General features: G+C 51.8%; 3 protein-coding genes across 9 annotated transcripts in view; 2 read left to right on the forward strand and 1 right to left on the reverse strand.

The window, feature by feature from the left end:
- The window catches only part of TMEM8B (transmembrane protein 8B), a 35,666-nt gene extending 35,552 nt beyond the window's left edge, over positions 1 to 114 (reverse strand). The window contains exon 1 of the mRNA XM_082468607.1: positions 16 to 114. The gene's annotated coding sequence lies outside the window, so the exon portion shown is untranslated. The remainder of the gene's footprint in view (positions 1 to 15) is intronic.
- An 11-nt stretch (positions 115 to 125) lies between these two features.
- FAM221B (family with sequence similarity 221 member B) lies at positions 126 to 6,417 on the forward strand. Its single transcript, XM_082468702.1, has 7 exons — positions 126 to 392; positions 1,958 to 2,609; positions 2,758 to 2,901; positions 5,211 to 5,321; positions 5,481 to 5,678; positions 5,870 to 5,989; positions 6,138 to 6,417. The coding sequence occupies exons 2-7, from the start codon at positions 1,958 to 1,960 to the stop codon at positions 6,317 to 6,319; spliced, it is 1,407 nt and encodes a 468-aa protein (XP_082324828.1). The 5' UTR covers positions 126 to 392; the 3' UTR covers positions 6,320 to 6,417.
- Positions 6,418 to 9,453: 3,036 nt separating this feature from the next.
- Positions 9,454 to 11,825, forward strand: HINT2 (histidine triad nucleotide binding protein 2). 7 transcript variants are annotated; one of them, XM_082468789.1, is made up of 6 exons: positions 9,502 to 9,785; positions 9,994 to 10,143; positions 11,000 to 11,140; positions 11,238 to 11,342; positions 11,446 to 11,518; positions 11,628 to 11,825. In XM_082468789.1, exons 1-6 carry the CDS (start codon positions 9,609 to 9,611, stop codon positions 11,639 to 11,641), a joined length of 660 nt encoding a protein of 219 aa, XP_082324915.1. In that variant the 5' UTR covers positions 9,502 to 9,608; the 3' UTR covers positions 11,642 to 11,825. The 7 variants fall into 7 exon arrangements, with proteins under 7 accessions (XP_082324918.1, XP_082324916.1, XP_082324915.1 ...); XM_082468787.1 differs by having other exon boundaries at positions 9,645 to 9,785; positions 11,639 to 11,825; XM_082468788.1 differs by having other exon boundaries at positions 9,647 to 9,785; positions 9,994 to 10,065; positions 11,639 to 11,825.
- Positions 11,826 to 11,829: the final 4 nt, after the last annotated feature.

The raw sequence follows: 11,829 nt of genomic DNA on the forward strand, positions 1-11,829 counted from the left end.
GGAGACCTCACTCACCGAGGAGGTGACCAGACTGCTGTTGCCACGGAGACTACTAGGCGTTCCGGTTGCCCTGGTGACGGATCCTCCACTCCCGGCCAGGGTTCCAGAGGCTTCAGTCAAGCCCCTTCCTCATCGGCCCTGGATCCTCTCGTCCCTCCCCCTACCACCCTTCTTCAGAACTGGCCAGAGCTCCTTGGCGATTTTCTGCAGGTGTCCAAGTCCCCTCCTCAAGTTGTGACTTGCAGGCAAGTCCTCTCAGCACACAGCGCCTACAGCCAGGGCTCGTCCACAACCACAAGCGCCTTCTCTCCCTCCGGGCCAGTACTTCCCCTTCCCGGCTTCAGACAAGATCCTGACCTAAGGACTTGTAACAGCCGAGACAAAGCCCAGAGGTATGTAGTCTCTCAAAAGGCCCCTCTTCCAAATCCTCGTTCCATTCCCTCCTAATACCTTCCTGTCCCTTCCCACCTCAGTCCAACCCCCTCCCATTCTCTACTTTTCATCCTTATCCTCTCCCTCCCCCGTTCCTCCACTCAGTTTCCTCCTCCCCTTTTCCCTTTCCTCTCCTCCCATCCTCTGGTTCTTCACCCTCAGGTCCCTTTATCCTCTTGCTGAATGTCTGGCCATCTTCCTCCCCATCATCCTACTCTCCCCCTGCTTTCTGACACAAACTTCCCCTTTGGAAAGGCCCTGATGAGTTTAAGAAATGATAAATATAGTATTTCTGGAGCATGGACAAAGGTAGAGACCGGGGGAAGGTAAGGCTGGAATCCTTAGGCAGTGTTGCAAATGATGACAGGCCTTGAATGTCAGGGCCAAGAAATTTGGACCTAATACTTAGGCTGAGGCACTGAGTGTTAATTTTTAAGCCAGGGAATGCCGTTGTTGGGTTGCATTTTAGAAAGGTCTCGCCTGGGTCATTAAGGTGGACTGACCCCTTTTGGACATCCTTCCAAGATAAATTAGGCACACCCCACTCCCCACAGCATCCTGGGCTTACCCCAGCACAACACCAACTCGTTGGTATTGTCATTTTGGCTAACCTGTCTTCTTCCCAGATTCTTTCAACTGAGTCCAGTACCTGAGTAAAAGTGTTAAGATTAGGCTCTTTGTAAAAGTTACCTAAATCAATGAAAGAATGGGAAAGTGGATTAATATGCTGGGGAAGGCAGCAGAGGGGCAAAGTTATTACATAATCCAGGTAGAAAATGATGAGAACTTGAACAAAATTGGAGAGAAAGGAGAGAAGAGAATGGATTTAGGGGATATTTAGAAGATAGGAAATATAGTCCTTGGTGCCCATTTTAAGATGTAGGCTGAGGGGAAAGGAGAATTCTAGGATAATTCTCAGAGTTCAGTTTTGATGCCCTGTAGGACATCCATTTAGCAATGTCCAGCAGACAGTTGGGTATGACTGAAGTACAGGGGTTTAAAGAGGTCTGAGCTGGACATATGGATTTAGGAGTCATCAGGTGTTATCAGCATACAGCTGGAAGTAGCTGAAGCCTTGAACATGAATGACATCACCAAGGGGTGGGGGAGGGGTCCCTAGACAAAACTAGACTGTGGTCATGGCATCCTCCTGCACTCTTGGGAGCAAACCCCCACTTTGGCTTGGTCTTCCCAGTCTCTAGAACTCCACAGCCTGACCTCCATGGTCCTAAGTTATGCCCAGAACCCTGCTCTTGGACCAGCCAAGATGCTATGTTAGGACCCCCTCCTCTGCTACCATCTACTGATGGGATTCTGACTGCTTCAGCCTTTCAGTATGCGATATGGGGTCTAGGCACATGGGTGAAGCTCCCAGCACCATACCCTGGCCCAGAGCTCATCTGGCTTCCCCCTTATATCTCAGGTACGCTGAAAACTTTATCCTAATTCCATTGCCCCTGTGAATCCTGACTTGCAGACCCTCCAATCCCAACCTAATGAAACGTGTACCCTATTCTACCACTAGATGGAAGCAGACAAGGTAACAGAAGAGCCTCATACCACCATGGATGCGGAAGAGAGCCTTTCTTCAAAGGACCCCTCTGCTGAGGACTCACAGGAGCCCCCTATCCCTGAAATCCCCTTAGAGCCTGCCCTCTCTGAAACCCCTTTAGAGCCCCTTGCCTCTGAATCTCATATGGTGCCATCCATTTCCCAGATCCCTTTAGAGACCCACACCTCTGAAACCCCTTTGGAGCCTTCCATCTCTGAGATTCCTTTAGAACACTCTGCCTCTGAGGTCCCTTTGGAGACCCCTACCCCTGAGACCCAGTTGGAGACTCACATCTCCAAGGACCCAGAGAAACACCTTACTTTCCAGACCTCATCACTAAGCTGTGTCTCTGTGTCTTCCTCTGATTATCTGAAGGAAGCCTTCTCTGAGTCTTCCTCCAGTGAGGGCTCATGGACAAGGAGGTCTATCCAGACCTCTGAATCTGAGAGCGTTCCAAAGCACTCCCTTTCAGGCCTTCCAGCCCAGGTCCACCTGGACACATCTGCAAAAGATGGGGAAGAGGAAGAAGAGGGAGAGAAAGGGGTGGCTGCCACTGACAGCACTGCTCACGCAGCTCAGCCTGAACACCAGCTGGACAAGAAGAAGGGGAAGAAAGGAGTCAGCCGTAATTGCTCCTGCCCTTTCCCCCTTTCTCATCACTGTCTTCGACCTGCCCCAGGAGGAGGAGATTGAGTTACTCTCTGACCTGGCCCCTTCTCTTAGTTTTAGGGCCTCCTCACTTCCCCTTAATTACTCAGCCCCTTCCTCCCCAGGTTACACCATCCACCCAGTGGTCCCTGCTGAGCAGGCAGACCTGGTGGAAGTGACTAAGGCAATGCACAAAGGGAAGTTTGATGCTCAGGTGAATTATCTTTTCCAGTGGGAGAAGGAGGCAGCCCTGAATGCCATCCAAACAGGTGAGCCCAGGCAGCCTTTCAGGGGCTGGTGACAGGCCCATGGCCATCCTCCCATCCAACAGGATCTAGGAACTGCCCGTTCAATGGACAGCCCTGGTGGAAATGGCAATGCCACCTGCCTGGAATCTGGGAGGGGAGCAGGCAGGTAGGCCAAGGTAGATGAGGGTGGATGCAGACAAAAAGTGGGGATATTCATATAAAGACAGGCAGGAACAGGTGGCTGAACGAAGGCTCAGATAGCCTGCACCAAACAGATCCTAAGGCAGAGATGGCCCAGGACCCTGGACAGTTTCCAGGTGACTTGTTGCTCTGATATGGCAAAAGGCCTTATTCCCCTTGGTGGAACTCCATTAAAAGGCTGTCATGGGGAATTCCCTGGTGGTCCAGTGGTTAAGACTCCGCGCTTCCACTGCAGGGGGCACGGGTTCAATTCCTGGTCAGGGAACTAAGATCCCGCATGCTGCATGGTGTGGCCAAAAGTTTAAAAAAAAAAAAAGGCTGTCATCGCTGCAGCCCCTCAAGTAGAGTCTGAGGTATAACTGCCATTCCCCTGCTTCAAACTCCAGTCTTCTTCATCTGAAAGGTGGGCAGTGACTCCCACATCAGTGCTTGAATTTGACTCTCCCAGGCCCTCAGGCTAGGCCTTGATCTATGGGCACTAACACTTGTTCACCTCTGCACCTCACCTGTTCCTGCACTGTATCCTGCTACTCTGAACAGAGTTCAGAATTCCTCTAGTGGAATCCTGGCCCCTGCCCACCCGCATTGTGACTCCGCCTAAAATCTGCCCTTTCAACCAAGCTTCCCTGTTGCAATGGGGCACTAATACCACAGGCTGGCAGTATCAAGTCAGAAGCATCAAAGCCAAAAGCCACATCTGGACAGGCTTAAGATCTAAGAGACCATGGGAAAGACAAGAAAATCTAGTCTGACAGGCACGGAATTGTGGACTGTGGTCCTGGCCAGAGTCAAAGACCAGAGGACACTAACTCTTTCTTATTCTCCTTATGGAATTTCAGGGCTTTGCCTGGAATATGGAGTCTCTCTTCCCTCCTAAAGGAATTTGCTCACTCACTTATTCAGTCAAGCATCTATATTCTCTGAGCACCTATTTTGTGCCAGGTCCTGTGTTAGGACATAGATGGAAACACTGACCCTTCCTTGGAGGAACTCACGGTCTAACGAGAATACAAGTGAACAGTCCATTATAATGCATTGTACTGTGATAGGAGTAGCATGAGAGCCACAGAAGGCAAGAGGAAGGGCCCCTAGACAGACAGGAGAAGTCAGGGACAACTTTCTGGTGGAGGTGACAGTTCACTGGAAACTTTAAATGGGAATAAGAGTCCTAGAGCTAAAGACACCACTCCTTGGGGACTCAGGATTCTTGGCTCAAAGTTGGGGTACTCTCAGCTCTCACAGAGGATGAGAAACTGTGAGTGGGAAATGCTCTGGTTCTCCTCCCACATTTACGCAGCACCACCCTTGCCTTGTGGTGAGACCGACCGTGAAGCCAGACAGCTTCAGATCTCAAGCGTGGTGGCCTCTTGCTGGTGCCTGCTCTCAGGGATACGTCTTAGCCTCAACTTCCTCTCCATGCCTCCTTTCTTAGCTTCACAAGCTTATATTTTTGCTTTTCACCACTCATGACTTCTGGCCTCCCCCTTTCTCCTGACCCTTGGAGAGCCACAGGCAGCCCTTCTCAAGTTCATAGAGGGTATTAGTTCAGTAACACCAGGAACGCAGAAGGGAAGTACGAAGGAGTCAACCTGGAGAAGTGAGAGAAGCCCTCCTCCTACCTCCTGGCACCAGGGCTGCCCCACCTCCTCCTCCTCTTCAGGCCCCTTCAATACTACGCTCCTTAGGAGCCAGTCCCCATCATCTACTCTCCACCTGGCCCATCATCTTCCCTTTCCCTCACCTTAGACACTTCAAGGAAACAGAGCAAAGGTGGACTCTAATGTTGGGAGGGGAGGAGATGAGAATCCCACAGTCGCAGAGAATTCAGCGAGATACATGTTCATCGTCAAACAAAATTTCACGTATAATCTTCCTGCTCAGCATTGAAGACCGTCTTCAGTTCCCTCTGACAGGCTGACACAGATGGAATGGATCCTAGGGTGGGGAGGGATCTGAAGACACTTGTGGGGCGATGAGAAAACCTTGAAGAGTAAAGTCTAAAGGGGTAGGGATGAGGACTCGTGGGTAGAGATAGATACACATGGGGGGAGAGATGAGAACACCTTGGGGGGAGCTTAGGCTATTTTTTCTTCTTACTTTTCCTTATTACTCAATCCCTCCACACCCAGGTCTCTACATTGGCTGGCGCTGCCCCCATTATCTATGGGACTGTTTCCGGATTGGGGATGAGTCCAAGTGCTTTTGTGGACACTTGTTGAGAGAGCACCAGATCATCTCAGGTGTGGAGTGATAACTGTCCTCTGTCATGTGTTGGGATGTATGAGAGCAAAGTGTGTGTGTGTGTGTGTGTGTGTTGGTTTACGGGAGGGGGTTGACATGGGAAAGCCACACCCTGTCAGGTGCTGGTCTAACCCTACCATCCATCCCCCTCCTCACAGACATATCCGTGCCCTGCAATGTGGGCCAGTGCCGCTGCCTCATGTTCTGCTTTATCCCATCACGCCCAGAGGAGGTGGGTGAGTTCTGGCTCAAGAGACGGGCCACCTTTGACCCCAGGGCTTGGAGAGCCCAATGTCGCTGCAAACACAGCCACGAAGACCACGCAGCTACCAGGTCCCATTCCTGCAAGGTCAAAGGTACCTTCCAGAGCAAGGGGAGTGCAGGGGTGGGCATGGGTCGGGATAGGTTGCAAATAGTTTGGGGATGCAGATGGGGAGCTGGGAGGAGAGACCTGGGCTTGCGGTTGGTGAGGAAGAGATGAGAATGTAGTCAGCCCCTGGGGAAGCCCCAATACCCTGTACTTTTCTTGGCTGCCCCCTTGCCCTAGGCTGTTGGTGCAACTGCTTTGAGTCTAATTTCCTCTGTGCGGCCTGTGACTGGCGCTGGGAAGAACATGAGACTTTCTTTGAGACTGAGGAGACCCGGCAGCGAGGAGGGAGGCCTCACGGTGAGGGGGCAACCTGGGGTAGGGGCCCACTCCAGGGTCTGTAATCAGAAGGCCAGGCAGGAAGGCACTCCTGCCCTCAACCACCCCATTCAGGACTACTTCACCCCTCCCTCCTGCATCCCATACCCGCACTGGTTTCCACCCCCAGGAGTAGATTATGTGCCTTTCGCGGAGATGCCTACCCTCCGAGAAGCCATCATCAACAACTCTGACTTCGAGGCCCTCCAGGAGAAGGGGCCCTCTGGCCGTCCCAGCTCCCACCCTAGTCCCCCTGGGCTCCCTAGCCCATGCAGTGTCCAGCCTGGCCCCATATCTGACCCCTGTACCTGACCCTTTCACCTCTGCTCTTCCCTCCTCCAGGGACAGACACCTGGCACAGGCCTCTGTGAGCCTGGCCCAGATCAGCAATAAAGGGAAAGCCACTGGAATCTGACTGGCTCTGTATGAGGCAGATAGAGCCCAGCCCGGGGTAGACACCCTAGGACCTTGGAGTTGGCACCTACAGGGGGTGAGAGAGAGCACCAGGCAGGAGAGAGGCCGGATCCAGCCATCTGCCTCCACTGCACCCACGTTCAAACCGCTAGCTCTGGCATCAGGAGGAGAGAGTGGCTTCAAGGAAGCCAAGGAGGGAGGGGATTTCAAGAAGGAGCAGTGATGTTAGACACAGATAGGGGCTCCAGTAAGACAAAGACTGAAGAGTGTCCATCAGATTTTGCAATCAGAAGGTCTTTGGTGACTTCAGAGGGTGCAGCTTCAGTGGTGCAGTGGACCAAACAGCAGTGAGTGTGAAGGAATTTCTTTAAGAAACTTAGACGAAAGGAGCAGGGAAGAAGTCAGACAATATCTACAGGGGGATGTGGGGTCAAGGAAGCATTTTTTATTTAGGAAAAGGGGAGGGGCCAGTAGAGAAAAAGACCTTGAAGGGTACAGAAGAGAAAGATGCCTCGTGAAGCCAGATCCCAAAGATGGAAGGAGAGGATGAGGTCAAGGCGAAAGTGAAGGGATTCACTCTGGACAGGAGAAACACCACTTCTTGAGACCAGGAGGAGGAAGGAGGATGGAAGAAAGGATGGGGCCTTCACTGAGCTGCAGGGAGTAGGATCTGGTGGAAGTTCCCCTGTGAAGTAGGAGACAAGGTCAGTTGCTGGTGGGGGAGGAGAGGGATAAGAGTGGGGGGTAGGAGACAGGAAGAGAGGTGAAGGTTTGGGAAGGCTAATGAGGGAAACTGGAGAAAAACCTAATCGGTGGGCAATTAGGGATTCAGGTATAGTTGGAAGCAGAAACCTAGTTAGAGAAGCAGAGAAGCAAAATATTTAGATTAATGGGTGGTGATGGGAAGGGTATCAGGGAGGATGATCAGGAAAATAATGCAAAAGAAGGCTTGAGGATGTGGAGGGAGCTGACCATACAAATAGGAAAGGAAAGTGAAGCCAGGAAGCAATTGACAGATTAAAAAAGGGAACAGTCAAAGGAACAGAAGTCTCATGAGGTCCAGTAGCAGATGTAGTGGTAGGGATCAAAGTACAGGAGACAGTGGCCAGAACCCGCAGAGCGCTGCAGCTTTCAGATGAGAGCAGTTGCAAGTGATCACAAGAGCCTGGAGTGGAGAAGACTGTGGGCTAGGGGCCAGAATCAGTGAGTGTTGGGGATTGACTAGGAAGCCCATTGGTGATTCTTATGGGGAATAGGGGTTTCTGACACTAATGAGCTCTGTGATCTTAGACAAGTCACTTTCCCTCTCGGGGCCTCTGTTTCTGGATCTATAAAAAAGGATAGCCTCTGTGCTACCTGCCTCTATGAGAATCCAAAGAAATAACCAGTTTCAAAGTGTTCTGTACTCACCTACCGCTCCTGGCTGGTTTCCTCTTCCCAGCACCTTTTATCTCTTGCCCTTCTCCAGAGCAGCTCTAGGGGCTGCTGCTGTCCCAGAGGCAGACGACAACGGCAGCCTCCAGGGCACAGAAAAGGCCAGTGTACATACCCTCACGTTTAGGGAGGCCCTCTATTATTCCAAGGAAAGGTATGCAAATTTGACTGCTAGAACCCCTGGGGGAAATCACAGGGTCAAATGTCTGTCCTTTGGAGGAGAAAGGACTCTCTAACAATAATATGGCTATTCAAAAGAAATAATTACTATCTCCAGAAGTAGAATTTCCCATTACTGGTTATTATGCAATTAGCACCATGGTGACCTCTCAGTAAAACCAACTCAGCTAATAGTCAACAATAAAGGAATGGTTACTGTGATAAACTCATTCAAGAAAGTATTATGCAGCCATTACAAAGTATATTTACATAGACTATGTAATAATATGGGAAATTGACTGTAAATGGAAGAATAAGAATATAATATGTAATACATACGTATTATATATTATGGAAAAGGAAGTGAAAGAAAACACCAAATGTTATTCATTCCACAAATAATTATTGAGCACCTATATATGTCAGGCCATGTGCTAAAAAAACTAACGATACGGTGGTGACTTTTCTCCTGTGTTAAACCTCAGACTAAAACTTTCCTGGTGTGAGTACATTAGCATTTTGTGACCCCATGTTTCTGATGTCAAAAAATATATATTCCAGCAGAACGAAATATACTTCTAACCTAGCCGTAATACATTTCCCTTGTCCTTCAAACTCGCCCGGCTCACTGAAAATGCCAGACACGGAGCTAACCGTATCCCATACTTTTTCTGATTAGGAAAGAACATTGGATACATATTCCTTTGCTTATTAGTCGTGCAGCAAAGACAGGACACTCCTGTCCCCGCCCATTAAAAAAAAAAAAGGAAAAGAAAAATGCAAAAACCGCCCGGAAAACAAACTGCAGAATGTTTAGTCTTGGAATATTTTAACAAGCACATAAACTAAGGAGGAACTGCCCTCAGATGAGTAAGTTAACATCTTTGAAATGGTCAAGGGGCTGAAACTGTCCTTGTAGGGAATAATGCTGGGTATCTATCCCACCAGTTAAAAAAAAAAAAAAAAAAAAAAACCGGCCCCATTCACCTTCAGGCTAACCCGCCCGGCGACCTCCACCCTCTTCTTTCTTCCGGGACTCCTACCGCCTGGAATTCCAGGGGGTAGTGGTGGTTCCTGGGGCCAATAAGCGCGGAGCGGCCCCTCTCCGAACCCCGCCCTCCTCCTGGCCAAGGCAATGAAAGGGTCCACAACCTCTGAGCCTCTGCGCGGCAGGTGACGGAGCACCGCCCCCTTCCTCCCAGCCCACCAGTAGGGGCCCGACCCGAATAGGAGGAGCCAATACGATAAAAGCCCCACTACACCCCCCGCCCCCCGAGCCGCAACCTAAGGTGGGCCGGCCTTGTGTTGTGAGCCAATTGGAAGAAAATCCCACCTCCAGGTCTCTCAATCCTTCCAATGGAGTGAGAAACTATCTCACAGCGCAACTAGCAAGGGGATCCAATCGTAAAGGAACTTTCACTCTGACTAGAGGACGAAGCCAAAGGAGTAGAAAATTCGCCCTCGAGTTGGCACAAGAAGCCAATGGGATGAAAAGATCCCGCCTCTACCGTGGCGGCGGAGCCAGTGGCGTGCCGGGCCCAGGAGCGTGACCCAATGGGATGATGGGGTTCGCTCCCGGCCGCGGGCGGAGCCAATGGCCGCCGCTCGCCGGCTCCCCGCCTCCCCACCTCGGGGGGCCACAGAGCCCGAGCGCTGGCCGGGTTGGGAGGTTTCCGCGGCCGAGGGGAAGATGGCGGCAGCCACGGTGCTGGCCGCCGGGCTGTGCGCGGCGCGCCGGGCGGTGGCGGTAGCGGGGCCGCGGGGGGCGCAGGTGAGAGGTGGCCGTGGGGCGAGGAAGGGGTCCCGCGGGCTCTGACGCCCTCCAGGGCCGGGGGGCGCGTTCCTCCCCGGCTCCCCCCGGCCTGCGCAGCCCTGCGGCCTCGCGGGGCCGGAGCCCGAGCGCCCGGCCGGGAACCTTGCCCCTCCCGAGGTGCAGGCTCCAGGGCTGTGCGGTGAGGTCACGGCAGCCTCTCTCAAAGCCTCGCCGCGAGAGAAACGAACCGGCGATGAACGACGCCCTGCACAGGCCCGGGCACCGAGGTGGACACAGGGTCAGTGCAGCGTCTGCTGCCATCTCCCAGCCGACCGAACGCCTACTCTGGGCAGCTCCTCAGTGCCCCCTGCGGGACGTGAGCTTTTTCTCCTGGGAGCCAGTCTTCTGCCCCGTCAGACTCCTGGCTTTCTACTGAGCACTAATGCTAACTCCCCTTCTTCTTCCTCTTTGCCACAGCGACTCAAGGGGTCAGATTCATCCTGTCCCTTTTCCCCACAATGTGACATCTCTGACTTCAGCCTTCTCTCAGTCCCTGGGAAACTGGGACTTCCCTACCCTCAATCCCCAGGGGCTGGGGTTGTGTTCACTCAAATGAACTCCTCCCTCCACCGATTCAGGGGACTGGAGTGAAAATTCACAGTTAAGAGGTCAGATGTGATACCCAGACACCTTTGTGTCAAACAGGACAATTGTATTAAAAGCTGGATAAGATAGTTAACATGGCTTAAAGATCAGAAAACAAGTAATGAAAGTAAATGGAAACTTATTAACAAGGTGAGAGCAAATGGAAAGAACTCCAAGTAGTCTTAAGAGATGATGCAAACCACCCCCTTTATATTTGAAGCCGAGAGAAGGGATTTATCTAAGGTAATTCAATAGTGAAATAGGAACTTGGACCTAAGCCTCCAGGTTCTCATTCTGGATCCTTTCCCCTGAACACTGCTAGATTTCCTCAGCCCTTTAGGAGCAGGAATCAACTGCACTGCTGAATCCTGCAGTGAAATCTGCCTGTTACCTAACCAGGCCCAGCACTATCTGGCCCTACTCTCTGCTGCTGATGCTCTGAAAGTGAGGAACTTTCCCTTTGAGTGGGAACCACTAACAGGTTCTTAGAAGGGTGAAGTTAATGGCCAGCCTCTGCCAGCCCCAACTAAGTACATGAGACAGGTATTACCAGCTTCCTCCCTTGGGTGTGTCTGACCCACCTTCAGGTCCGAGGAGCTGCAGCTGTGACTGATGGGAATGAAGTGGCCAAGGCCCAGCAGGCAGCTCCTGGTGGGGCAGCCCCAACCATCTTCTCCCGGATCCTGGATCGAAGCCTCCCAGCTGACATTCTGTATGAGGACCAGCAGGTGGGGCGCCCTTAGGACCCATCCCCTTAGGAATTTCATAAATACCATCCAGCCTGTTGAAATAACATGGTGGCCTGTGTCCTGTCACTGCTCCCAGTGTCTCGTATTCCGTGATGTGGCCCCTCAGGCTCCTGTGCACTTTCTGGTCATTCCTAAGAAGCCCATTCCTCGCATTAGCCAGGCTGAAGAAGAAGACCAGCAGGTGGGAAGAAGAGGGCCAGGGTTGGCTGGGGGAGCCCTGTACTCAGCTAGAAATTTTGCTCCCTGTAAAGGAAGCCACATGTCTCCTTCCCCTTTCCCTGTAGCTTCTAGGACACCTTCTCCTTGTGGCCAAGAAGACAGCAAAGGCTGAGGGGCTGGGAGATGGATACCGACTTGGTGAGTGACGTTTGGCCCTTGAGCCCCTCACCTATGAATTCTCATACCTACCCCTCAGTATGATCTTCATTCTTTGACCTTTCCCATGATCCTGACCCCCTAACCCAAGCTCCATTTCAGTGATCAACGATGGGAAGCTGGGTGCACAATCTGTGTATCACCTGCACATTCACGTACTTGGGGGCCGACAGCTCCAGTGGCCTCCAGGTTGAACCTGCCAAATGACCAAGGATCTCAGACTTGGATGCTTGGATGGGGGTGGGGGAAAACGGCACCCTGTAATGCTAATAAACTTGCTCTCCCTCAATTCT

The sequence above is a fragment of the Balaenoptera physalus genome, assembly GCF_965194825.1.
Source record: "Balaenoptera physalus genome assembly, chromosome: 7".
In the NCBI taxonomy this organism is placed as follows: domain Eukaryota; kingdom Metazoa; phylum Chordata; class Mammalia; order Artiodactyla; family Balaenopteridae; genus Balaenoptera; species Balaenoptera physalus.

Coding starts and splice junctions, on each gene's coding strand:
- FAM221B (XM_082468702.1), top strand. CDS start 1,958: ATGGAAGCAGACAAGGTAACAGAAGAGCCTCATACCACCATGGATGCG. Junction 2,902..5,210: donor CCTGAATGCCATCCAAACAG/GTGAGCCCAGGC, acceptor CTCCACACCCAG/GTCTCTACATTGGCTGGCGC. Junction 5,679..5,869: donor CCATTCCTGCAAGGTCAAAG/GTACCTTCCAGA, acceptor CCCTTGCCCTAG/GCTGTTGGTGCAACTGCTTT.
- HINT2 (XM_082468789.1), top strand. CDS start 9,609: ATGGCCGCCGCTCGCCGGCTCCCCGCCTCCCCACCTCGGGGGGCCACA. Junction 9,786..9,993: donor CGGGGCCGCGGGGGGCGCAG/GTGAGAGGTGGC, acceptor CCTCTCTCAAAG/CCTCGCCGCGAGAGAAACGA. Junction 11,141..11,237: donor TTCTGTATGAGGACCAGCAG/GTGGGGCGCCCT, acceptor CACTGCTCCCAG/TGTCTCGTATTCCGTGATGT.